The sequence below is a fragment of the Aethalodelphis obliquidens genome, unplaced genomic scaffold (genome assembly GCF_003676395.1).
Source record: "Aethalodelphis obliquidens isolate GAN/ISIS:26980383/991018 unplaced genomic scaffold, ASM367639v1 scaffold23, whole genome shotgun sequence".
Lineage (NCBI taxonomy): Eukaryota > Metazoa > Chordata > Mammalia > Artiodactyla > Delphinidae > Aethalodelphis > Aethalodelphis obliquidens.
This window is the reverse complement of record NW_020837967.1, coordinates 6722068-6747759: the sequence shown is the minus strand read 5'-3', so window position 1 is coordinate 6747759 and position 25692 is coordinate 6722068. Positions and strand designations below refer to the sequence as shown.

General features: G+C 39.3%; 1 protein-coding gene across 7 annotated transcripts in view; it reads left to right on the top strand.

Annotated features, from left to right (window-relative positions):
- USP6NL (USP6 N-terminal like) overlaps positions 1–25692 on the top strand; it is a 185868-nt gene that overhangs the window by 119596 nt on the left and 40580 nt on the right. For 4 of the 7 annotated variants that reach the window (XM_027121609.1, XM_027121611.1, XM_027121608.1 and 1 more), the window contains exons 3-5: positions 5268–5335; positions 7982–8064; positions 16507–16546. In XM_027121609.1, the coding sequence (XP_026977410.1) occupies positions 5268–5335; positions 7982–8064; positions 16507–16546 (191 nt within the window). Of the gene's footprint in view, positions 1–322; positions 473–5267; positions 5336–7981; positions 8065–16506; positions 16547–25692 lie in introns of all 7 variants that reach the window. The other 3 variants (XM_027121606.1, XM_027121605.1, XM_027121607.1) reach the window with 1 other exon arrangement.

Sequence of the window (25692 nt, the reverse complement as noted above, 5' to 3'; positions counted from 1 at the left end):
TTCTTTATTGCTCCAAGACAAGTTTTATTAAAAGTAATAAGAATGTGGCTAATTTTGAAGTGCAAGATTAAGGCATATTCAAAGCCCCTGTTTGTTACTAGATGGAATGCTGGGTGTAGGCTGGTGTGGTTCATACTTGGGATCTAGCCTGAAAGGCATGTTTTTACCCTCAACAAACATCATCTTTGTTTGAATATCTGTAGTGCGTGTAACCACAGCAAGGTCTTTTTTTCCCCCTTAGAATATATCTCAGACCTTTTCTTTCTTGTGCCTGTTTCACAAATAGTTTAAAGTAGAGCTGCCTTCCGCTTTTCTGTTTCAGTTTGTTGCAGAATGTGTGAGGGACCACCTAACACTCTTGGTGTGCTTGCAAACTATAAAGCAGTAATGGAATCTTGGAAGAGATAAGTTTACTCTATGAGGACTGAAGCTGTTGTTAATTCCCAAAGCCAGACTGGTTATCTAACAAAGGGTAAAGTACTTTTTAAATTGAAATATATATTTATTTACATTCATCTGTCAAAATGTATACTAGGAAAAATGGTCTGTCAATTTTGTTTCATTGAATTTAAAATTTAGTAACTTTGAATGAATTGTTCATTACAATTTGGGGCTAACTTAGTGATACTAAGTTACAATCCAGGTGGATACTTGATTCTTTAAAGTTTTTATGTTTAAATGGAATTAGAGGTCTTCTTAAAATGCTCTAGTTGTCATTTTCTTCCGTTCGTTTGTGCCCAGAGATGTTTTCTGTATACTTGAGTATTTAATCCAAATGCCTTTCTATCCTTACTACTTAAAATGTGCCTCTTGTACTTTGAAACATTGTTACATTAGATGTAAAGTCAATTAAGATAATTTGATTTAATTTGGCTTGAATACTGTGATATTTGAATACTGTGTTTGATAATGACAAGTGCCCAGGAACACAGCCTGGAAGTCAGTGCACACTTGCATAGACACAGACAGCTGCCGATACCTTCTGTGGTCAGTGTTTATAGGGCAAACTCTTTGTTCTGCAGCGGAATTTCTAAATAAGCAATCAGAACAAAACCAAAGGGAGTATTCTACTATAATTCTTAATAAACTTCTCAACTGTAGATCAGACAGTATGAAATATAATTTAACTATAGTGAATTCTGCATAAGGACACTGCTTCTTACTGGAAAGATGCTTGCTTCACAACGTGGATTAGTAAATAATGTCTCTAAACTTGGTGTTGGGAAAGATTGGCATTTCTATTTAGTCTCTTCAAAGAAGCAGGTTTGGCTATATTTTATAAAATTAGTTTGACCTTAACTCTGTTCTCTTTTACATTCATTAACATTACAAAATTTTCTCCGCATCAGGAAATACAAGGATAAGAACTTTCTAAAGGAATGTAAAGATTAGTACTGACTTGATTTGGAGTCAACTATTCTAATCATGTTAATCATTTTATTCCCATAAAATTAGGTACAGTTTCATCCAATTCCAGTACAACCCCTATTACTTGGCTAGGTCTCCTTTCTGGAAATCTCTAGATTGGAGACGACCCATGTAAAGCGTTGTAGCTTACAGTTTGCCACAATGATGTTTTCTTGGGATACTTTGCATCTTCACTTCCGAACTCTATACTGTTTCCAGTTCTTGCCTTTACACTTTTAAACTTTTCATTGTTAAGTTGGAAATATAGTTGAGACTCCTAGGACTAGTAGCAGGAATAAAGGACTGGTATAAAATACTTCAAAGAAAGCACTCATTTATTGGATTTGGCCTAATCACCATAGAAATTCATGCTTAGCTGTTCTGGTAATGGAAATAGAATTTACTAAGTAGCCGAGTTTCCTAGTTTGAGTTTAATTTCTGTTAATTTGCTTTCCCTACCCTTTTGTAGAAATGTAATGTGTTAAAGCTGGGTAACAGGAGAGGGAAAAAGGAATTGATGAAGGCTCATACGTCTAAAATAGGATAATAAATATGTGTATAATTGAGTTGAGTATCCCAGACTTCTGATTGTATAAGTTAACTGTGAAAATCTGAACAACTAACCTGTATTTTTGTTATTTTATTGAACCATTTGTTATTTATTCACATTTCCCTCAAAGGATAGTATATTGACACTTTGTAGTCTGAGAAAAGCAGTGGCAGAAACATTTTTTTCCCAAATAAGCTTTAAGAAATTCACAAATTCCATTCTGCTATTTTTACTATTATAAACAACCTTGTGCTTATTTGATTATCTCATTATCATAAATTCCTAGAGGTGGAATTATTGGGTAAAGGAGATGCCTGTTTTAAGATTTTTAAAAATTTTTATTGTTTTCTTTACTTTAGAAAACTTTTCTTGTCTTTTGTCCTTAATACTATTTAACATATAGACAGCACTTTGCTATTATGTGGGTATTTATTGGACTATAGTCTCTACCTATTAAGGTTTTTTTCTTTTTAGTATTTATTTATTTATTTGGTTGTGCCGGGTCTTAAGTTGCGGCAGGCAGGCTCCTTAGTTGCAGCTCGTGGGCTCTTTAGTCGCAGCTCGCTGGCTCCTTAGTTGCGGCATGCATGTGGGATCTAGTTCCCTGACCAGAGATTGAACCTGGGCCCCCTACATTGGGAGTGCAGAGACTTAACCACTGTGCCAACCAGGGAAGGCCCTGTTTTTAAGATTTTTGATACATATTATCAAGTTGCTTTCCAGAAAGATTTTATACATTTGTAAGTCTACCCACAGCATAAGTAATGGCAGATTTCCCCACACTATATCAAGACTGAGTAATATCAATGCATTTCTTGGTCAGTGTGAGATAGATGCAAAGTGGTATTTTATTTATTTATTTTTATTTTTAGCTGTGTTGGGTCTTCGTCGCTGCGTGCGGGCTTTCTCTAGTTGCGGCGAGGGGGCTACTCTTCGTTGTGGTGCGTGGGCTTCTCATTGCGGTGGCTACTCTTGTTGTGGAGCATGGACTTTAGGTACACGGGCTTCATTAGTTGTGGCACACGGGCTCAGTAGTTGTGGTGCATGGGCTTAGTTGCTCCACAGCATGTGGGATCTTCCTGGACCAGGGATCAAAACCATGTCCCCTGCATTGGCAGGTGGATTCTTAACCACTGTGCCACCAGGGAAGTCCCTTTATTTTATTTTATTTATTTTTTACATCTTTATTGGAGTATAATTGCTTTACAATGTTCTGTTAGTTTCTGCTGTATAACAAAGTGAATCAGCTATATGCATACATATATCCCCATATCCCCTCTCTCTTGCGTCTCCCTCCCACCCTCCCTATCCCACCTGTCTAGGTGGTCACAAAGCACCGAGCTGATCTCCCTGTGCTATGCAGCTGCTTCCCACTAGCTATCTATTTTACATTTGGTAGTGTATCTATGTCCATGCCACTCTCTCACTTCGTCCCAGCTTACCCTTCCTCCTCCCCATGTCCTCAAGTCCATTCTCTACGTCTGTATCTTTATTCCTGTCCTGCCTCTAGATTCATGAGAAACTTTTTTTTTTTTTTTTAGATTCCATAGTTAACGTATGGTATTTGTTTTTCTCTTTCTGACTTACTTCACTCTGTATGACAGACTCTAGGTCCATCCCCCTCCAAAGTGGTATTTTAAAATTTGTATTTCCTTAGTTTCTGATGACTTGAGTTTTTTCCCCCCATCTCTTGGCTTTTAAAATTAGCTTTTATTTTTATCAGAGCTGTACTTGGTGTAAAGATTCAGCAGCCTGTAAAACTTATTTTGAAAAATAAGCTGACTTCCACACCCCTCCCTCCGGGCTGCCCACCCCAAAGAAGTAATCACTCTCCACTCCCAGCTGGTTCATTATCCGTTTACTTGCAAAGCGCTAGATACCATGCCTATATTGCTGCTTCCTGTTCTGCAGATTTAGTCATTATCTCATGGTTTCCTGCTTTGGAGGGTGAGGATTTGGTTTTCTTCCCTGCACTCACTCAACCTCTTACATACCACACACATCCCTTCAACTCTCGGGACTTGACTTCTTTAATCAACTCCCTGTTTTTAACCCCACCCTCACCTCTTCTCTGGAACCTCCATTAGCTGGGCCACCGAGGGCAAGGATTTAAAGAATCCCTATATTGTCGTTTTAGTGGGGTTTTAGGAGGAATGGATATAAAAGTGTGTGTTCCATCTGCCATCTTTAACTGGACATCCTTTTTCGTGTCTTTAGTGATCTTTTTTATAAAGTAGTGGTTAAAATTATGGACTGTGGAGTCAATACTGTCTGGATTTGAATCTATCTTTGCTGTTTACTAGCTTTGTGACCTTAGACAAGTTAGTTAAAATCTCTAAACCTCATTTTTTTTCCATCTGTGTAATAGAATTAATACAGTAAAGTGCCGTTGTGAGAATTAAGTGTGATAAGGCATGTAAAGTGCTTTCCCGCAGTATCTGGATGCTGACAGTATCTTATTATCTGCAGGTCACTCTGTGCAGAACACAGAGTTGTCACTGCTGTTGTTACTCCTGTGAATTTCTTGCATATGACCTTTGCCCAGTTTCCACTGGAATGCTTGTCTTTCTTCTTGATCAGAGGTGCCTTTTATACAGTCTGTCATTGATCTTTTATTTTTATTTATGGTAGTTGGGGTGTGTAATCATATCCACACTATTTCATGTTTTGACCTTTACTTGTTATCAGACTTAATGATTTTGAAAGATAACCTGGTGGTAATAAGAAAGAAAACTTTATTTGTGGTTGTATTGTGGTAAAAAACTGGAGATTACAATAGTCGTTGGGGCAGTTGATAAGGGAGACCTGAGAGGCTAAATGAAGAAATGATTATATTCATCATGTCAGAGAAATATTTTTTTTAACTCCTGAAGTCTATCTTGCACTGATTTATTTTGCGAGCAAATTACCTAAAGTTTTAAAAGCCTTCTTGAATGCTCTTCTCATCATCTACCCAAGTGGATTTCATCTGAAAACTTAGAGCTCTCAGTTCCAGTTTCTACTTTAATATTTATTTCTATGAAACTAGATCCAAAATTAACTCTTGAGGGATAAGATTTACCATATCCCCTAAGTTAATGCTGTGTTAACAAATTTGCTTTCTTTTGAGTATGGTATTGTAATATTGAAATGGTAGATATGTTGATATTTCAAAGTTATAATTACGGATACTTTATTCGATTTTGCTGGTTTGTCATTTTAGGCAGCATTGATTTACTGTTTTATTTTCATTTGTTTTATCTTAGTTTTATAATTAATTAACTTTATAAATCTTTAAATAACAGTTCATTGAAATTTGATCTCTCCACAGATTCAAACCAGGATGTAGCAATCAAACTTGCCCAGGAGCGAGCTGAAATAGTTGCTAAATATGACAGAGTAAGTATTCATATTTACTCTTTGAGTAATTTTTATTTACAGAAGTATAAATAGAAATGGAGTTCCTTTTTGGAGAGCTTAAATTACAGCAGCATTTTGTTTACTTCCCGTGACTGTTGAAGTCATCTTATTTCTCTGACTTCATCTCTGTATTTTTTCTTCCTCCTTCCCTGTGCTTTAGCCACTCTGGTCACTTGTTATTCTTCCAACACTTCTTCCAGGCTTGCTTCTGCCTCAGGGCCTTTGCACTGGCTATTTCTTCTTCCTGGAACACTTGTATCCTGGATACCTTCATGCCCTATTGCCTCCTCTTTTTCTTTGCCCAGATGCTACCTCTTAGTGAAATCTTCTCTGACCACACTGTTTAAAAAATACACCCCTCCACCCCCTGGCTCTCTATATTCCCTTTCTCTTCTTTACTTTTCACCATAGCATTTAAAGTATCAGCATACTTTATATTATACTTTGTTGTTTGCTCTCCCTCCTAGAATGTAAACTCTCCGAGGGTAAGAATTTCTTTTGTTTGATTTGCTCTTGTATCCTAAATACCTACAATAATTCTGGCTCATACTAGGTATTCAATAAATATTTTAATATATTAGTATATGGAATTGGATACCCATTTTATTTATAATGTATACGTGATGTTAAAAATTGAACATGGATCTGAAAATTTGAATTTATACATGATGTATAATCTCCATTAGCATTTTATCCTTAATTATGGAATCTCTCTTTTTTTTTTTTTTTTTTTTTTTTAGCGGTATGCGGGCCTCTCACTGTTGTGGCCTCTCCCGTTGCGGAGCACAGGCTCTGGACGTCCAGACTCAGTGGCCATGGCTCACGGGCCCAGCCGCTCCGTGGCATGTGGGATCTTCCCGGACCAGGGCACGAACCCGTGTACCCTGCATCAGCAGGCGGACTCTGAACCACTGTGCCACCAGGGAAGCCCTGGAATCTCATTTTTGATGCCCTAGAAAATCACAGTTGTTGATGATTTACATATATCCTTATTATTACCTTAGCTCTTGAGATCTACAATGAGTTGTAGCCATGATTTATAAATGTCATGTTTTATATTTATATCACTTGGATGTAATTTCGTATCTGTTATTTTTGATTACTTATGAGAATAACAGGAACATGAAATTATAGAAGGCCATCTGGACTGTGCCCTGCTTCCAGGGAGGCATACAGGCAGAGCTCAACTGAACAATCATGTTCCCAAGGTTTCTTTTTAAGTTGGTTGTTTGGAACATCAGACACCGTTTCCCATTATTATGATTAGGTTTTAATGTAGTCCGTGAAAAACCCAATTAATTTATTTAACTGCTTAACTAATTTAAAAACAATAGAACCATCGTTTGTTCATGCTCACGTGCATTTTTTTTTTTCATGCAGTTAACACTTAGTGACCAGGCCAAGTGTCATGCTAGGCCTTGGGGTTTCACTGTATAAACGTGAGTTACAAGGGGTCCCTGCCCGCAAGATGCTCACGGCCTACTCAGAAAACACATGAACAGGCAGTTATAAAACATCCACGAGACAGTCAGGTACTAAGTGTGAAACATGAGGGATTAGTGTAGACTCTTGCCCTGGGGCTCCTGCTCTAATCAGTGCTGCTTCACAGCTCAGGAGGGGAGTGTGACGGGCAGTGGGCTGAGGATGGAGCTCTGGGCACACGGACACTTGGTGGGGGCTGCCCATGAGGAAGCTGTCACAGAAAAGTAGGGGAGGGGCAGGAGAACCAAGAGACGATGGTGTCATGAGGCTGGGCAGCACTGACAAGCACAGTGGAAAAGTCCATTCGGTGAGGAAGCCAGAGTAGTGTCCACGGGATCTGACGGTGGGAGGCCGGTTTTGACCTTGGCAAGGATAGTGTCAGGGCCAGTAGAGCTGGGAGTGAAGAGGAAGAGAGGCAAAGTAGGTAGCCTACTCTTCTGAGAAGTTAGGATGAAAAAGCAAGACATACTTTCTTCTAAGATGTTTTCACTCTAAAACCTTCAAGTTTGGCGGTTCATTCTGTTTTTAAAAAATAAATTTATTTATTTATTTTTGGCTATGTTGGGTCTTCATTGCTGCGTGCGGGCTTTCTCTAGTTGCAGCGAGCGGGGGCTACTCTTCGTTGCGGTGCGTGGGCTTCTCATTGTGGTGGCTTTTCTTGCTGTGGAGCACGGGCTCTAGGAGAGTGGGCTTAAGTAGTTGTGGCACGTGGGCTTAGCAGTTGTGTCTCGCGGGCTCTAGAGCGCAGGCTCAGTAGTTGTGGCACACGCAGCATGTGGGATCTTCCCGGACAAGGGCCCGAACCCACGTCTCCTGCATTGGCAGGCGGATTCTTAACCACTGCATCACCAGGGAAGCCCTGGCGGTTCATTCTTGAGTGGCTTCTTGTCCTCCATTGCTCCCTCTTTCCCAGTCTGTTTCTCACAGGAACCCAGGTCTGATCACGGCTTAATGTCTTCCAAAGTTTGTATCAAAGAAATAGTGATTATTGCCAGAAAAATTTTTTTAAGTTAATTAGGGTCGATAATGCCTCAGTTCCAGCTCTTATTTTTAGCAAAAAATAAGTCTTGTTTTTTGCTCTTTTTAAGAAATTATTCAGTTTTATGTATTCCCAATAACACCCTTCTTTGTCCCCTATTATAGGGACGAGAAGGTGCAGAGATTGAACCTTGGGAAGATGCTGATTACCTTGTTTACAAAGTCACGGATAGATTTGGCTTCTTACAGTAAGTTGCATAGTTTGAAAGCTAACTTTTAAAATTATGTTTCTATGGTCTCCTATTTCGTTGATTTTCTTTATTTTTAATAGCATTGCTCTGAATAAGATTCCAGGATTGATCCTGCAACATGCTTTTTTTATTAAATTCCTGGAATTTTTAACCTCTGTGATTGAAATTGAACTATAGTTAAGAATACAGTCTTTAATATTCATTGTGTTTTAGTAAGAACATTAAGTGCAATGAATGTGTTATATTAATAATTTAGCAGAATTAAGTGGAAATCAATAACAACTTGTATTTCAAAAATAATTATAAAACATTTTATTTTATGTAAATGCATTTTAAAAATAATTAGCAGTTAGAACTTTAGTATCGTGCAGCCTGAAAATGAGCAATGAAAAGAAATGCCACTGATCTTCCTTATGGTGGGAAATGTATTCGTATTATTGCTTCTGAAAATTAATTCCATTTATCCTGAGTATGTTATGTAAGGAGTCGAGAGAGGTCTAGAGCACTGTAAAGTAAAGTAGTTAAAGTGGTTTTGACTCTTAAAAACATCCTGAAATGATGTGAATTTGCCTGTTTGGTTCTGGCTTTGTTCAGTAAGATTCCCATGGGCTGGAGACTTTTCTGCATCTTTGTAGTTTGTATGGTTCCATACAATTTAGTGATTATAAAACCTACTACTACCTACTACTACATACAATTTAGTGATTAACCTACTACTTATTCACATTTATCCTTTCCCAGTCTCATTTATTATAAAGAGGAAGAAGCCAGGGATTTTTATGTTATGATACATGATTAAATTTTGAAGGAGGAATACAATTTCTTAGGGAGTTCATAGCAGTAACTTTATAGTACTCAGACCTTCTTTTTCCTTTCTGTTCAGTTTTCTTGCATTTAGAAAGTATTTTGTTGTATCTTGTTTTTCTCAGGGTAACGCAAGCAAACAGAAACAGTTCTGGGAGTTAGAATGTGTGCTCTTCTTCTGGCTTTGCTGGTTTCAGTTAACTATTTCACACCTTATCTGTGAAACAGAAATCATTAATTGCTCTACATACTTAGGGGTACTTGAAACTTTGAAGAAATAAAATGATAGAATACTACATACAGGTCTAGACAAACGTAAGGTGTCATTATGCTACCTAATGATATCAGCATATCCGAAATGTTCTCCTGCCTAGTTCTAATTAGAAGACTGAATTTCAGCAGACCAACAGAGCAGTGTGTAACTGTGATGAAAATACTGTCCCTAAGGGAAACCCCCACTTCGGCTTTTTTTTTTTTAAGTAAATCAAACTTGGCCACAGATGTGACAGGAAATGATTTTACATTTGTGTGGGTTAATGTGCAGATCTGAGGTATGTGAATGCTGTTTGGAAGGACACTTCGAGCATTTAGCACTGTCAAGATCAGTGGGTCCCAAAATCTCCTGCACATTAGAATTAGTTGGAAAATGTTTGTTTGTTTGTTTAAACAGATAGCTGGGTTGTATCCCAGATTCTGATTCAGAAGGTAGGATACAACTCAGCTGATTTTGACCTCCCCAAGTGTTTGTGATGGGCGTGAACCACTACAAAGGATGTTATCATAAAATGGTCTAATATAGGACAAAATACGTATGAAAAATCCGTGCATTCCAGAAGGGTCTAGGAATTAGCTAAATTCTCTTTTCTCATTGCTTGAAACAACTAGGTTCTGGCCCAAGAGCCTAGCCTGTGTCTGTAGTCTAAAAATCACGCTCAGTTATTCCATGTTTCTTTTTACCTCTGTGCTGAGGTCCATTTGGCTCTAGTGGGAAAAAAAGCCAGTCAGTGATTTACCTTAATAATATTAGCTAATATTTATTGAGCACTTACTGTGTGCCAGGCACTGTTCTAAGCTCTTAACATGGATTATTTCTCTCAAAACTTCTTTGGGATAGGTACTGTTTTTGTCTTTTTTTAGATGAAACTGAAGCACAAAGAGATCAAGCAACTTGCCCAGGTTGCGCTCACAGTAAGATTGGGGAACTGACCGTGGCAGCCTCAGGGCAGAGCCTGAGTTCTGACCTTCTGCATTCTATTGCCTCTGTAGTTTTAATAAGAGAAACATCGAAGAAACTCTTCGAAATGCCTAGAAAGAAAATTAAAGGGGGAAAGAAGAGTGCCTAAGGAGAGGGATCTGTTTGAAATGATCCCACTGGTGAGCTCACCGGTCTTTGAAAACGAAGCCCAACCAGTCCTCATACTGCCCCCCTAAATTTTGTATTAACTCCATGGTGCAATCCTAAAGCAGGCAGCACAAACAAAAATAATGAAGCATAGAAATGGATTTTAGTGTGATGTTAGGCTTTACTGAATATCACCAAAGGCATTGATTTTTGTTACAGTGCTTCATTTCAGTGAGACACTTTCTCCCAAGGTTGCTGCTGGGTTTTTTTGCGCTATTGAATAAAGTCACCTGGCGTAGGCATTTAGACGTTGCTCCCTGTCACACCTTGATCAAGCGCGTTTCTTTCTGCTGTCTTAGTTCTTTGTAATTTCTGATTGGTTCTGTGATAAACATGCGTTTTAAGTGTCAAGGTCAATAAAATGGTACAAAGTAACTTTGCAGCCTTCTCTGAAGGCTGCTGACTTCATATCTAATTACAGTTTTTGTAACTTAAATTACTTGTTATGATATGTGGAGAAGGATGACAGTAATTTACAAATACAGTATAGGACTAACTTGGTTTTATAACAGATTTCACAATAAATATAAAAACTGTTGCCAAACCAGCCTGGCGTGATGCTGGAACAGGGTCGTCTTTGTTTAGTACGCAGAAATGGGGAGCTGTCCCTAGCTGCATGCCTGTGATGGACTTGTATCTGGAGAATGGAGAAATCGAGCTTATTTAAAAACTTAGAGAACTTTCAGTATTTGAACTTTCAACACTTTTTTCAAAAATAGTCACTGTCAGTCTGCTCGACAAAGAATGCTTGGTATTTGGATAATCATAGATAATGCTTTTAGGCCACAAGTTATTAATAGAAGAATTAGAAGGAAATTGTTTCAAAAATAAAGATAAAATTAATACCAAGCTTCAGATTTTCAACTACTTATCAAAATGTGTATATTTATAAAATTTAGCACATTGTCTGTAGTTTAATGTGACTATATAAATATTTGTAAGCCAGAATAATGGTGTTTTTGTTTTTAAAGAATATCTGTTTTAATGACGAGGCCTTGAGAACTCTTTCTACCCATCCAATAATTTTGACTAGAGTAAATCTAAACTTAGGCAAAATTTGCTACAAAATCAGAAATAAAATTTAGTCAGTATATTGAATAACTGATTTTCACAAGTTAACTTTTATGTTTCCAAATGAAAGTTTATCTCATAGTTACAGAAATACTCCATTTGAGCTATTGAGAAATTATAAGCACATACACTCTAATTAGTAATTCTTTTAAGCTTAATAGCAGATAAAAGAAAATAGATCCGGGTAAGGTCCCTGTGTTTCCAGTGATGACTATGTTGTTGTTTTTACTTTGTGTATTTCTACAAGGCGTAGCTTCTTGCTATCAGCTTGGTGTTTTCTTTAAGCAGTCTCTAGGTGCCTCTTTCCATTAGACGACAAACCTTCGTTTTCTAAAGCAGGGGTAGGAAAACATTTTCTGTAAAGAGGCAGATATTAAATACTTTTTGGCTTTGTGGACCATATGGTTTTTCTTACAGCTATTCAACTCTACCATGGTAGCCTGAAAACAACCATAGACAATATATAAATGAGCATGGTGGTGTTCCAGTAAAACTTCATTTACAGAAACAGGCCGATGGCCAGATTTCATTCAGGGGCTGTAGTTTGCTGATCTAAAAGAACACTGCAGTCACCCAGATTTTGGTCTTCCCTTTCTTCTACTTGGAGGATATTTAGGTGTCACGGTAAGGATGCATACATGAATGCAGGCATGCATTCATCCTTCCCTTCATACATTCATTCAGCAACATTAGTACACTCCTGCAGCATGCCAGCCATGGTGCCTGAGGCTGCCACAGTGTTTCACGTGTGTATGTATACATTGTGTATAGCTCTTGATAAGGCATAGTTCCCTGTTTTCTCTTTGGAAGGCCGTGAAAGAGTGTATGCCAACACAGAGACTAGAAGAGGAAAAGTTCTTTGGAGATCAGTGTTGAGCACATAGCAGATTTTGTATGAAAGATTTTAGAAACGGAGCAATAGTGCAAGAAAATTCATGAATGGATCACATTCTATCTATGAGGTCTTAAGACTTTATAAAATTCAACATCCATTCAGGATAAAAACTCATAACAAAATGAGTATGGAGTGAATGTACCTCAACATAATACAGGCTACATGAGAAGCTTGCAGCTAACATCATATTCAGTGATGAAAAACTGAAAGCTTTTCCTCTAAGATGAGGAACAAGACAAGGGTCCCCACTCTCACCACTTTTATTGAACATAATATTGCAAGTCCTAGCCAGAGCAATTAGGCAAGAAAAAGAAATAAAACACATCTAAATTGGAAGGAAAGAAGTAAAACCAGCTCCATTTGCAGATGATATGTCTGTCTATATAGTCTCTGAAGACTCCACTAAATGTTGGAACTAATAAATGGATTCAGTAAAGTTGTAGGATATGCAGTCAGCATACAAAAACCAGTTGTATGTCTGTACCCTGGTAACAAACTATCAGAAAGAAATTAAGAAAACAGTCTCATTTACAATTGCATCCAAAAGAGTAAAATACCTAGGAATCTCAAGTTAACCAAGGAGATGAAAGACCTGTACACTGAAAACTGTAAGACATTGATGAAATATAAGTAGACACAAATAAATGGAAGGGTATTCCATGCTTATGGATTGGAAGAATTAATATTGTTAAAATGTCCATACTGCCCAAAGCAATCTACAGATTTAATGCAGTTTTCATCAAAATTCCAGTGGCATGTTTCCCAGAAATAGAACAGTCAATTATAAAATTTGTGTGGAACCACAGAAGCCCCAGAATAGCCACAGCAATCTGGAGAAAGAAGAACAAAGTTGGAGACATCATGCTTCCTGATTTCAAACTCTATTACAAGTTACAGTAATCAAAACAGTATGGTACTGACATGAAAACAGACACGTAGATCTGTTAGAGTCTGTGCATATGTGGTCAATTAATTTATAACAAAGGAACCAAGAATATACAAAGGGGAAAGGACAGTTTCTTCAGTAAATGGTGTTGGGAAAACTGGACAGCTACATGCAAAAGAATGAAATTGGACCACTATGTTATACAATACCCAAAAATCAACTCAAAATGGATTAAAGACTTGAACATAAGACCTGAAACCATGAAACTCCTAGAAGAAAAAGTAGGTGGTAACCTCCTTGTCATTGGTCTTGGTGATGATTTTTTGGATTTGACACCAAAAGCAAAGCCAACAAAAGTAAAAACAAACACAAACAAACAACAAGTGGGACTACATCAAGCTAAAAAGTTTCTGCATAGCAAAGGAAACCATGAAGAAAATGAAAAGGCAGCCTACTGAATGGGAGAAAAGATTTGCAAATCATATATCTGATAAGGCAGGGGTCCCCAACCCCCAGTCTGTGGACCGGTACCGGTCTGTGGCCTGTTAGTAACCAGGCCACACAGCAGGAGGTGAGTGGCAGGCGAGTGAGCAAAGCTTCATCTGCTGCTCCCCATCGCTCGCATTACCACCTGAACCAATCCCCCCACCACCGTCCGTGAAAAATTGTCTTCGACGAAACCAGTACCTGGTACCAAAAAGGTTGGGGACCACTGTGATAAGGGACTAATATCCAAAATATACAAAGAACTTATACAACTCTAGCCAAACAATCCAATAAAAAAATGGGCAGAGGATCTGAATAGGTATTTTTCTAAAGAAGATGGCCAACAGGTACATGAAAATGTGTTCAACATCACTAATCATCAGGCAAATGCAAATCAAAACCACAGTGAGATATCACCTTGTTCCCGTTAGAATGAATATCATCAAAAAGACAAGAAATAACAAGTTTTGCAAGGATGTGGAGAAAAGGGGACCTTTGTACACTGTTGGTGGGAACGTAAATTGGTATAGCCACTATGGAAAATAGTATGGAGGTTCCTCAAAAAATCAAAAATAGAACTACTGTCTGATCTAGCAATTTCACTTCTGGGTATGTATCTGAAAACACTAACTCAAAAAGGTATCTGTACCCACCATGTTCATTGCAGCTTTATTCTCAGTAGCCAAGACATGAAACAGCCTGAGCATCCATCAACGGATGAATGGATGTGTGGTGAATATATTCAGGGGAATATTATTCAGCCATAAAAAAGAAGGAAATTCTGCCATTAGAAACAATATGGGTGGACTTTAAAGGCATTATACTAAGTGAAATAAGTCAGGGAGAGACAAATGCTGTGTGATGTCACTTATGTGTGAAATGTAAAAAAAGGAAAACCCAAACTCATACATATAGGGAACATACTGGTGGTTGCCAGAGGCGGGGGTAGGACCTGCCTGGCACAGACCATGTAGCCTGAGCAGATGATTCGCACCATTCCACAGATGTGTGCAGAACTTGGTTCTGATTCAGTGTTGAGAACAGGCACAGTTAGGTCTGTTAGTCTTGTTTAGTGAATAGGAGGACACTGAAGAGCTTGTCCTCTGGTGGCAGCCAGAGTTGGCACTTCATGTGCAGTTAGGAATGTTCAGTGTTCAGCGTTAGGTCAGGATCTGCTCAAATCAGCTGCACAGAAGGTTGCTCTTGCCCAGGGCAGCCCAGCCCACTCACCCCAGAAATACCATTGTTGGTGCACACAGAGGTTGCCAGATGTTCTTATTCTTTCAAGATGTCCTTGCTGACCTCATCACCTAGCAAGTACATTCCAGTAGTGTTGACAGGCCTTCTTCTGCCAGTAAATGAAGAATGGATGGGTGCCATTCATGCATCACTGGTAATTCATGCATTACTAGTAATCAGGATTACAAATCAGCAGGGAAAGTTAGACTAAGAGCCTAACAAAAGCTATTTAAAAAAAAAAAAAGGTGAGTAGGCACTTCAAAAAAAAAACAACTTATATTTAATCCTCATATTCTTTTTCTTGAGAATTGGTTTCTTAGCCTGTTTTTTATATACTCTTGCACAATCTGAAGATAGATACTTATCTAAGTTTGAACCCACTGGGTTAGATAGTGCTGAACATCTCTGTACTAGGATGAGTGATGGTGTCTGAGTGAAAATGTTAGTTTTCTTATCTGTGAAATGAGGGGGTTGGACTATCTCTTTGAGATCTCTTTTGGCTCTTACACCTTTTGGTCAGTTTCATTGCTGTAGCTTCACGCTTCACCTAAGGACTCTCCAGAGTAGCAAAAGAGTGCTTTTGAAAACGTTGGACTCTTGAATACTAACATATTGTACTCTTAAAAGTGTTATTATCTGGTGTCAATAGAAACTAAGGGAAGAATATGGATAGTTCTTGTCAAAACATCAGTACTACTTATAGAGCAACTCAAAGTACATAGCACTGTTTACAGATAGTACATGGTTTTCATATTACTGACAATTAATTCAAGAGTCTCAGAATGTTTTATATTGCAGGTGGTATCACAAAATTACCATATCAGAGAAATGGATTTGATCTTTTATTATATTTACATTTTTTAAAATTATTCCCATTGAAGTTTTGACAAATGAAGCTTTCCTTATTTACAGAATAAAAATTGAAGTTTTCTTTTTAATTCATAAATCCATGGGAGACAGTTTTATTTCCTTATACTAATTTTTTTGAACAATCATTGTTACAGGCTGTAGTTGAAGACAGAAAGTGGAGGTGATGGTCTAGGGTAGAGGTTGGCAAACTATGGCCTATAAGCCAAATCCAGCTCACCACCTATTTTGGTAAACGTTTCATGGGAACAAAACCACACTCTATTTACATGCTGTCAGTATCTGCTTTCACAGTACGACATCAAAGTTGAGTATTATGAAAAACACTGTGGGGCCCACAAAGCCTAAAATATTTACAATTCAATATTTACCTTTGCAGGAAAAGGTTGTTGACTCCTGGACTAGAGCAGTGTTGTCCAGTAGAACTTTCTGCAGTGGTGCAAGTGTTCTCACTGTATCTGCATTGTTCAGTATGGTAGCTGAACCATGGCTAATGAGGCTCATAACTGAAAGTTTAATTTTATTTCATTTTAATTTACATTTAAAATTAAACAGCCACCTGTGACAGGAGATGACTGGATTGGACAGAGTGTGTCTAGAGATTTGAAGACAGGGGACGTGGTTACAGAATAGCTCATTGTTTTATGTTAAATTCGGTGGAATGGAAGCTTACGTAGCTCTTGAGATGATAAATAAATGGTTGTACATCATGTTTACCTACAGGTTTATAATGTTTTAAAAGTTTGCTCTGGTTTCAACTATTTCACATCCACTGTTTTTCCTCTGCAGTGAAGAGGAGCTCCCATATCATAATGCAGCTATGGAACGGGTAAGTCCAGCTCTGCGTTTGTTTACAGTTACCGGGGAATTACGTTCATCAGAGGAATAAAACCTGCCACCTTTGTGATTGTGAGTGCCGTGTTATATGTCAGTGCTGTAGTCATCGTTAGAATTTGACCCTCATGTTTCTTACTGTAAGAAAGTAATTAAATTAATGGTGAAATAACTTTAGATTTTATGGAACTTCTGATAGGTACTTGGAAAAAAGGAGAGGTAGGCGTTAGCAGAGAGTGCATTGGGCGCGGGTAGTTCTCCATCGAGGATGCCTCAGGACTCGGGCCTGGTGAGAGCACAGAGCTTGGGAGCAGCGAGAGCCTGGGCCCCTAAAGTGTACAAGTTTCATGGGTGCCTCTAAAGCACCATGCGGCTCCTAAAGCCGTGGTCCAGACCAGCAGCTCTTTGGAACATAACTGTGCCGTGAGCTTTTAATCACATTTTCCACAGACAACAACAAAAAGCGTTTGCTGTAGTCAAATAAGTACATGTGCATTTTGAAGACTTACATATAGTAAACTCATCAGTTTTTTTGTAACTCAGTGGTTCCCCTTTCTTCATTGCACTTGGCTGGGGAGCTGACTCCATAGCTGGGTGTGCATGAGAACCAGCGACTGAATGTCTAAGGTTGCTCAGAGCCTCCCTCCCCCTCTCCATTGTTTTATGTACCTAAAAATGAATTGTAGAATTTATGATTTGAGAGGGAGGCTATTGATCGGGGGGATTATTCTCAGTTTGTTTATGTTTGATGGGGGAAGGAGGCTGGGTTTCAGACAATGGAGGTAAAATTGGAATTGGAATTTGAAAAATATTTTAGAAAAGCTTTCTAAAATAAAAAATTTCCTGAAAATTAGAACCGTAGCATAACTCTGGATAAAAAGTGCCATTTTACATATACCGTGTAGAGAGCCCTACGGGTACTTCCTGCGGTTAAATTCTCTTGTGACTGCCTGATTCTGTGTCATAACCTTGATGTTTGGGCAAAGAAATTTCTTTCTCTTAATAAAGCTCTATTACTGCTTAGCAACTATATATCAAGCACAGGTCTAGAATCGAGGCCATAGCCTGGAACATCAGGATCAAATACGGCATAGTTTCTGCTCTGAGCGGCTGGCTGTTCATCCAGTGACTAGAGGCAGGTCAGGTGAGACAGTAGTGGGAAGTGATAGTGGCTTTCAGGGGCATGGTGTGTGCAGCGTGCCCTGGCAGTGGTGCTGGTGGAGAAGGCGGGCCCCTGCGGCCCAGGGATGCAGGAGAAGGAAGTGACGGCGCTTTCTACCAATTCTGCCCCTGGTGAACTTCTACCAGACCACTTGGAAGTGGGCACACAGGGATTTGCTTGTGTCCACGTTCCGGCCATTCTCTCTCTGTTAGTGCCCTGACTTGGCTAATCCGTGGACCCTCTGGATCCCACAACTGTTATGTCTTCATTCCCCTCTCTTCCCAGCTCAGCTCTGCCACAGGCTGGGACCGCCCCCTCCCCCCTCCTGCCCACTTCTCCTGGGCTGAACTTTGTGCCTCTGCAGCACCTGCACCTGAGCGGCTCAGTGCTACTGGGAAAAGACTCTCAACTGGGATGACTGGTTTTACTTTACATCCATGATCACAAACCTCAGCTGGATGTTTATGCTGCCTGGACATCATACCGCTTCCTCCTAGCGAATTTCTGCTCCCATTTTAACTAGTGCAGCTTCCCATTCCCTCTCAAACCTCCAGTACCTCCTTCTCTGGCCTTGCCCAGCCGATGTGCTTGCTTCGTGTTTCCTATTTCTTATCTCTGCACTGTCACACCAAGTAGTCAGTTCCCAGTGACCCACCCACGCATGTGATTGGTTGCTTAGCCTCACTCTCACACGTTCCCACTTCTTGGCCTTCAGAACCCCCTACTCTCCACATATTCTTCTTTCCTCACTGGCTGCTCTTTCTCCATTTCCTCCACTTGTTCCTTCTCGTCTCATGACTTTATCCTGAGCCCATGGCTCAGGCCTGGAACTTCTCTTTCCTGTCTGGATCTCCTCCTCGGTCATCTCATCTAGTCTTTTGGCTTTAAACGCCAGCCCCCAGACTGTGTGTGCATTTCAGTGTCTAGACTTAGTGTCTGGCTTACTCCATACACTCAGATGTCTTAAAAATGTCCAAACTGGGGTTTCTGTTATTCTCTTCAAATCCATCTGTGAACAAGCTTCCCATCTCAACCAGTGGGAGCGCCACCCTTCCAGGTTTCAGTCTAAAAACTTCTGAGTTGTGTTTGACCATCCCCACACCTCATGTGTCAGCTCGGCCTTCAGTGTGTGTCCACAGTCTGATGACTTCTCAGCATCCGCACTTCTGCTGCCTGGTCTGCTGGAACCTCTCTTCTGGGGCTTCCAGCTCCTTTCTTCTGCTAGTGTCCGCTGTCTGTTCACCACAAGAGCCGGAATGATCCTGTTAAAATAAGAGAGCATGTCACTCTTGATGGGAACATCCTGCCTGCTCTCCAGCTTATCCACAGTAAAAGGGAAGGTCCTTAGAATGATCTCAGAACCCCTTGTGACTGGTTTCCGTGAGTCTCTCCTCTCCTGCTCCCATCTCTTGCTCACCCACCGACCTCCTCAGTGTTCCCCGACCAGCCCGCCATGTTCCCTCTTTCAGGCTTTTGCCTGGCTGCCTCCTCTCCTGGGGAGCCCCTCCTCCTACCCCCAAGAGCTACAGGGCATGGTCCCTCATCTCCTCCAGGTATTTACTGTATGACGCCACCTTCGGAATAAGGCCCTCCCTGGCATCTCAGCTCTTAGTTGGGAACTCCCTCCCCCTGCATTTCAACCCTCCCCCTCCCCCATTTCAACCATCCCCCTCGGTCCTTTGTTTCTCTCTTTAGTACTCACACTGTTTCACTTACTCAGTATTTTACTTGTATCTTTATTTTGTCTGTTTCCTCACTAGGATGTAATCTCTAGGAGGGGGGTTTCATCTGCTTTGTTCACTTGTATCCCCAGAACCTAGAGCAGGGCACGTAGTACGTGCTTAATAAATGGTGGCTGAGTGAACGACCAGGTGAACATAAAGACTGTGTTATGTCATTAAACAGGTGAATTTAAAGGTTGGCGGAGCTTGTCCTTTCAAATGTTGACAGTGTGCTTTATTTGAGAAATGAGGGAGAAAAGAGTTGGAAGGTACCTTATCCATATTTGGCAGAATAAAAATCTGGCAACCCACTGTTGACTTTTCTCTCCAATGCCACCTCTCTTCCCCTTTCAAAACGAATTCCTGGTCCAGAAAATTCAGACATGTGGGAACCAGTAGCGTAGATGATTCAAGAAATGTGACAGTAAAGGAAAGAAGAAATATGAGACAAAACCTGGTTGGAGAATGCGTGCTTGAGGGAGGTTGTTTTTAATTTTGTTTTTAAAGAGATTTGCCTGTACAATAAAAGACCTCTTATCCAATGCAGTTAAAGTTATAATTAATGGATTGTTTGCTCTAAACAGTTTAATATAACAGGGAATCACTATGAAATGATATGCACACCTTAAAAATTTAACGTAAGACATAGTTTTATATTCCCTTGTCAGGCTTTTACTGGGAGTGGGGGTTCTGAGGCTGCCGACTGAGACTCTGTCCTCCCCTTGTCTATAAACTGCACTCATATCGTGTGGCCCAGTTGGTTTCTTTAAAGTGGAATGAGAACTTTAGACACATGCAGAGCAGTCTGAGGCTGGAAGCTTTTTAGTTTATCAGGATTTCCCCCAATTTTTCTAGTTTCAGTTTAGTTCATATGTTCTTCAGTGATTGCCTAGTCCTAATGGCCAAGGTCTGCCATTTCTAGGAAAGTAATAAAAAATTCTGCATATTCATATGCGGCAATAAAATCAGTGGAAAGGATAGCCTTGTGGAAGCGTACAAGTGTTCATCAGTCTTCACAAAGCATCCACTTGCAACGTGTACTTCCTGCCTGCCGTTCGGGAAGACTTGTACACTGATGCATAGTCAGGTCATCGGGCCTTTTGTTCCAACTTTGCCAGTGTACTCCTTTTACATAAGGTAATTCTCTGTTTAAAATAGGGTGTGGAAGGCAGTCAGTCCCTCGTAAGAGGAGGGGTGTTGGTGTTTGCAGACTGCTTTGGATTCCCCCTGACAGTCACTGAAGCAAATAAACACACACACTTATTATATTTACTCTGCAGAGAACACTATTAATAATGGATTATATTGTTTCTTTGAGCTTATTGATGTTTTTAATAAGGAGGAAAGGATATGTAAAGCTATGAATTTTCATGGATTCAGCTACTCCTTTTTGCAGTGCAGTATTTTGCATGGCTTAACAGAATATTGGAGCCTTTTCAGATCTTTAAAAATTATATTTTAATTTTATGAGGTGTGAAATCTTGCTCAAAATACATGACTTTTCAATATCATTATTCTATCAAAACACGACTCTTTGCTTCTTACACTCCTTATCCTCTCCTGACCTCTGCTGGTGAGGTCTAGTTGTGCGTGCCTTGGGTCAGCTTTATCCTCAGCCACACATCCTAATATTCAAAAAAACATCTGAAGACTCGAACTTCAGTAGAGTTCTGAGCCTTCTTATTCTAGAAGAGAAGGCTATTTAATATCCATCCATGCACTGTGTATATGGGTAGCCTTTACTACCTATCTTATAAATCATTGTTGCTAGTGGGAGGAACATTGGACCCAATGCAAGGCAACTTCATACTATGTGGGTGATGCAGCAGTTGTTAAATACTTCCTATTCAATTGGTCCTGTATAGGATTAAGGTATAGTCTCAGATCACTGGAGGTTGAATGATCTCAACCAAGAAGATATTGGTCCCATTTTTAATCGTTATACCCTCCTTACCCCAATAGGAGGGGCCAGTCCTGATTCAGAGGGGATGTGAATTTAAGATGATCAGGTATCAGGTTGCAAACTTCAAATGGAAGTTTAGTCCTTTCCTGAAAACAGCTCCTGGGGAAGAGTATACAACACCGTACCATTTCCTAATCAGTGGAGGTAATGGAGAGATAACAAAGGGAATATAGGATGGAGATTAAGACCTCTGCATCATTTTCCTTTTGATATATGTTGTTCTGACATTCTCAGGGGAGTAGAATTTTCTTATACTAGGGTCTCCTATATGATTTAAAAAATTTCAGTGATGAGCATATCTAGTACCCAGATCTGTCTAGTACCCAGGTCTTAGTTTTGGAATACCATTCCCCATTAAAAAGAACCACTGTTTCTTTAAAGAAATGGATGATCTAGGTCTAGGATAGAAAAAAGTATAAAGTGAGCCTGAATTACATTGTGCCAGATCAGTCATGTCTAAAGGATCTGCCTGAAGAGGGGAAAGCTCCAAGCAGGTAAGAGGCAGTCCAGCCAAATTGGGGGCAGTTTGAGCTTCAAAAAGAATAATGATGATGATAATAATGGATTTCAACACATTGAATAAAATAGTCCTTTATACCTTAGTGATATTAAAAATGGGGAGGGACTTGAAAGGAAAAACTTTTTAATAGAAAAATATCAGTTAATAATATAGACAGAATCATAAGGAAAAAAAATCCACCATACCATTTTACCACCATCAGAATCAGAATTGACTCAGACAGAGATTATAGTGGATGAGAAGACCACTGAGTAGAGCTGTTAAGGAACAGGATGTCTGTACTATCTCAAAGTGCACCACCCACATTACTTATCAGTTACACAAAGGAATTTCTCTATTAGTTAGTGGGAAAATTGGGCAAATACCACTTAACCAAGGGATCAAAAGTTGTATCATTGATAATGGTACAAATCAGCATGATCTGTCACTGGATGTGATGCCATAAGAACACAAAATCACCTGTGTAATAGTCCCACCAAAATCTAGGGGAAACAGTTAGCAAAGCCAGATAGTGTGGACTAGACTCTTCAAAAGTCAACATCATGAAAGACAAACAAAGGCCAGGGGACTGTTCTAGAGCAAAGGGAACTTAAGAGATGTGCCAGTAAAGGCAATGTATGTTCCAGGGTTGGATTCTGAATTCCCCTCCCCAACCCACCTAAAGGAAAACAGCTTTAAAGAACGATTTTGGGACAAGTGGGGAGTTTGGTATATGGACCGTTTATTACCAAGTAACGGACCAATTTTAAATTTCTTGAAAGGGTGTAATAGTTTTACTGTGATTATGTAGGATAATGTGTCTTGTTCTTTGGTGTTACATACTTGAAATATTTGGAGTGTTCACGACGTCTGAGATTTTCTAATAGATCAGCGCCCCCCACCCCCCTGCAAAAAAAAGCCCTAATATAAATAGATTAAATCTGGCAAAATGTTAATAATTGATGGATTTTGGTGAAGCATATATAAGTATATGGTGCATTGGTCTTCCACTTTTCTGTAGGCTTGAAATATTTCAATAAAAATTGGGAGAAGTAAGATGTCAGTGTATAAAGGCAACAGAGTTATTTAATATCAGCTTTGTATAGATTCCTAACATCAGTAGTTTCACATTTTAGCAGCACTTTGAAAAGCATTGCCAACATGATGGAATGATCCATATCTTTATTATGCTACATTAGAGATACTGTTGTACTTATGTTTACTTCTGTATTATAGTGATCGAACTGCTATCAAAAGTACTTAGGATTTTGGTCGGTCTAGTCATATTCATTCTCCTTCCCACTCCTCTGCTTCCAAGACCACAAAATGCTATTACATAATTGCTTCATAGTATTGTTTGCTTGTCTCTCCTGATGTAAATTATGTTTAAAAATGTTTATTTAACTTTTCTTATACACCAGTCACAGTTTTAGGTGATGAAATTAAGAGTATATGAAATGGTTCCTGTACTCAAAGGAGTTCATCCTTTAATAATAATAATAATAATAAATTTGGGCATTTAGGCCAACTAGAACACAAGTGGTGTTAGGTGCTATAACAATAATCATAATAATCCTCATTTTATAGATAAGGAAACTAAGATACAGAAAGATTACGTAACTCGTCCCAAATGAAACAGATAAGAAGGGGCAGAACTCAGGCCACCTGAGTCCTTAGTCCATGCCATGAAATGCTGAAGAAATAGTTTATTTTGCCTGGAGGATGGAGGAATTTGGAAAAGGTTTTGGACATTTGACTGGGTCTTGAGAGGATGCATAGGGTTTTGCCAGATGATGGTGAGGAAGAGCATCACAGGCAGATGAAAAGCAAACACCGGTCAGAGAGGCATGAAAATACATTGTGTGTTGGGAATGACAAATAGTTCAAGGTGGCCAGATCATAAAAGTAGCAGGGGGGAAAAAAAAAAGTAGCAGGAAGTGAAACTAGAAGGTGAGTTTGGGCCATATTGTGAAGGGCCAACCGTGTAGAGATTTGAACTTTATTTGTAGCTACTGAAAGATTTTAAGCTGGGACTCACTTTTTAAAGGTCATAGCAGCGTGGAGGCTGGCTTGAAGCTATCCAGGGCTACCTGTGAGGAGTTACTGCCCTCATCTAGGGATGAGGATTGACAGAAAAAGGGCAGAGGGTGTGATGGAAGCGGAAGTGGATGGGACCAGCAGAGTGTAGGTTGGGTGTGGAAAGAAGATACAAGGAAGACTGAAGACAACCTAAGCTTCTAGGTTGATTGACTTAGTGGGTGGTGATGCTCTTAATTCGTAGTAGGAAAGGGAGGGGTAATTAGCAGCATGTTTAGGGAAATCGTTTTGGGTGTGCTGAGTTTGAAGTATCTGCTGAACTTCTGGGTGAGATTCTAACTTGCTGTTATATTCTAGTCTGTTTTGGTGTTACTGAGTCCATGGCAAGATGATGTTCCTTAGCCTATTTTTCTAGAGCATTTAAGTTTACATTTGTCACATGTGTTTTCAGTTACTCCTTACCTCAGAATAAATTCTGGAGTTGTTAAGCTATAGCATGTTTGCTGATAAAGTATATTGTATCCATTTATTATAGATTCATGAGTGCATGCAAGTCTGGTGTAGTTGATCGGGCAGAGTTATGGAGTTAACACTTAAACCTGATTGAACTACTGATGTATAATTTAAAAATCCTACAGCCTGGGAGCTTTACCGAAGTGTATTTTTTTCCTTTTTTTTTTTTTTTTTTTGCTGTAGGGGAAAGAAATGTATACTTAACGGTTCTGAAAATTGTGTACGTCTTTTTTATCCTTGCATATGAGAATGTGTAGCATTTAAAATAATCTCTCTCTATATATGATGAGCATTAGAATACAAAAATGTGCCTTTAAAGAAAAGAATAGCTATTTCTTAAAGTGATTTATTGACAATTTAATAGTCATAAGAATGAAAGATAGCAAAAGACCTGCTAGATCTCAGCAGGGTTTTTCCTGGCAAAGTGTATGTTATTGTACTCTTGGATGGGCTTGAATTATTTGGTGTTTTCCTGTTGGTGGAGAAAGGGATTGTGCTTTGAAGAAGTCGGGGGGGGGGGGGGAAGTGCAGAAGAACAAGAAAGTACCAAATGGCATCTTAGATCAATCTTAATTTTTCACAGCTTGGCTTTCTGTAAAGTAACATTTAGCAGAAACATTAATTAGATTTCAGAGCCCCACTGAGTTTTAAAATTAAACATATTTCTGGAACCATCTGTAAGATTTTATTACTAATAATATAATGAAGAATATGCTTAATCTTTTGAAAAATGAGAATCATAACGGTATCTTTTGCTCACAAGTGATCATCTTTGGTTATGAAAAAACCATCAAAATTTTTAAGAGTAAAGAAGTAATTAAAGAGTTTTAAGGATATGCCTAAAAATAAAATTTCATAAAATTATTCTGATTGGTGAGAATCTTTTCCTAAATTCAGGACTTTCTTTGGGATTTTATGCTTCTTTTGAATCTAAAAATATCGATGGTGGGCCCATGCCATCTGCCTGTTTGAGGCTGGATTGAAGACCGTCGATGAGGAACTATTGCTTCCATCCAGGAACTGTGATCCCCGACGAGAGCAGGGACATGATGGAGGCAAGAGCGTAGGATATGGCGGCCTAGAGCGCAGGTCCTGGGGCCACGCTGCCTGGCCTTGAACTCACCAGTTGCGGGAACTTGGAGAAGTTGATTAGACCCTTTGTGCCTCTGTTTCCTTATTTGTAAAATGGGGGTGATTGGGCTTCCCTGGTGGCGCAGTGGTTGAGAGTCCGCCTGCTGTTGCAGGG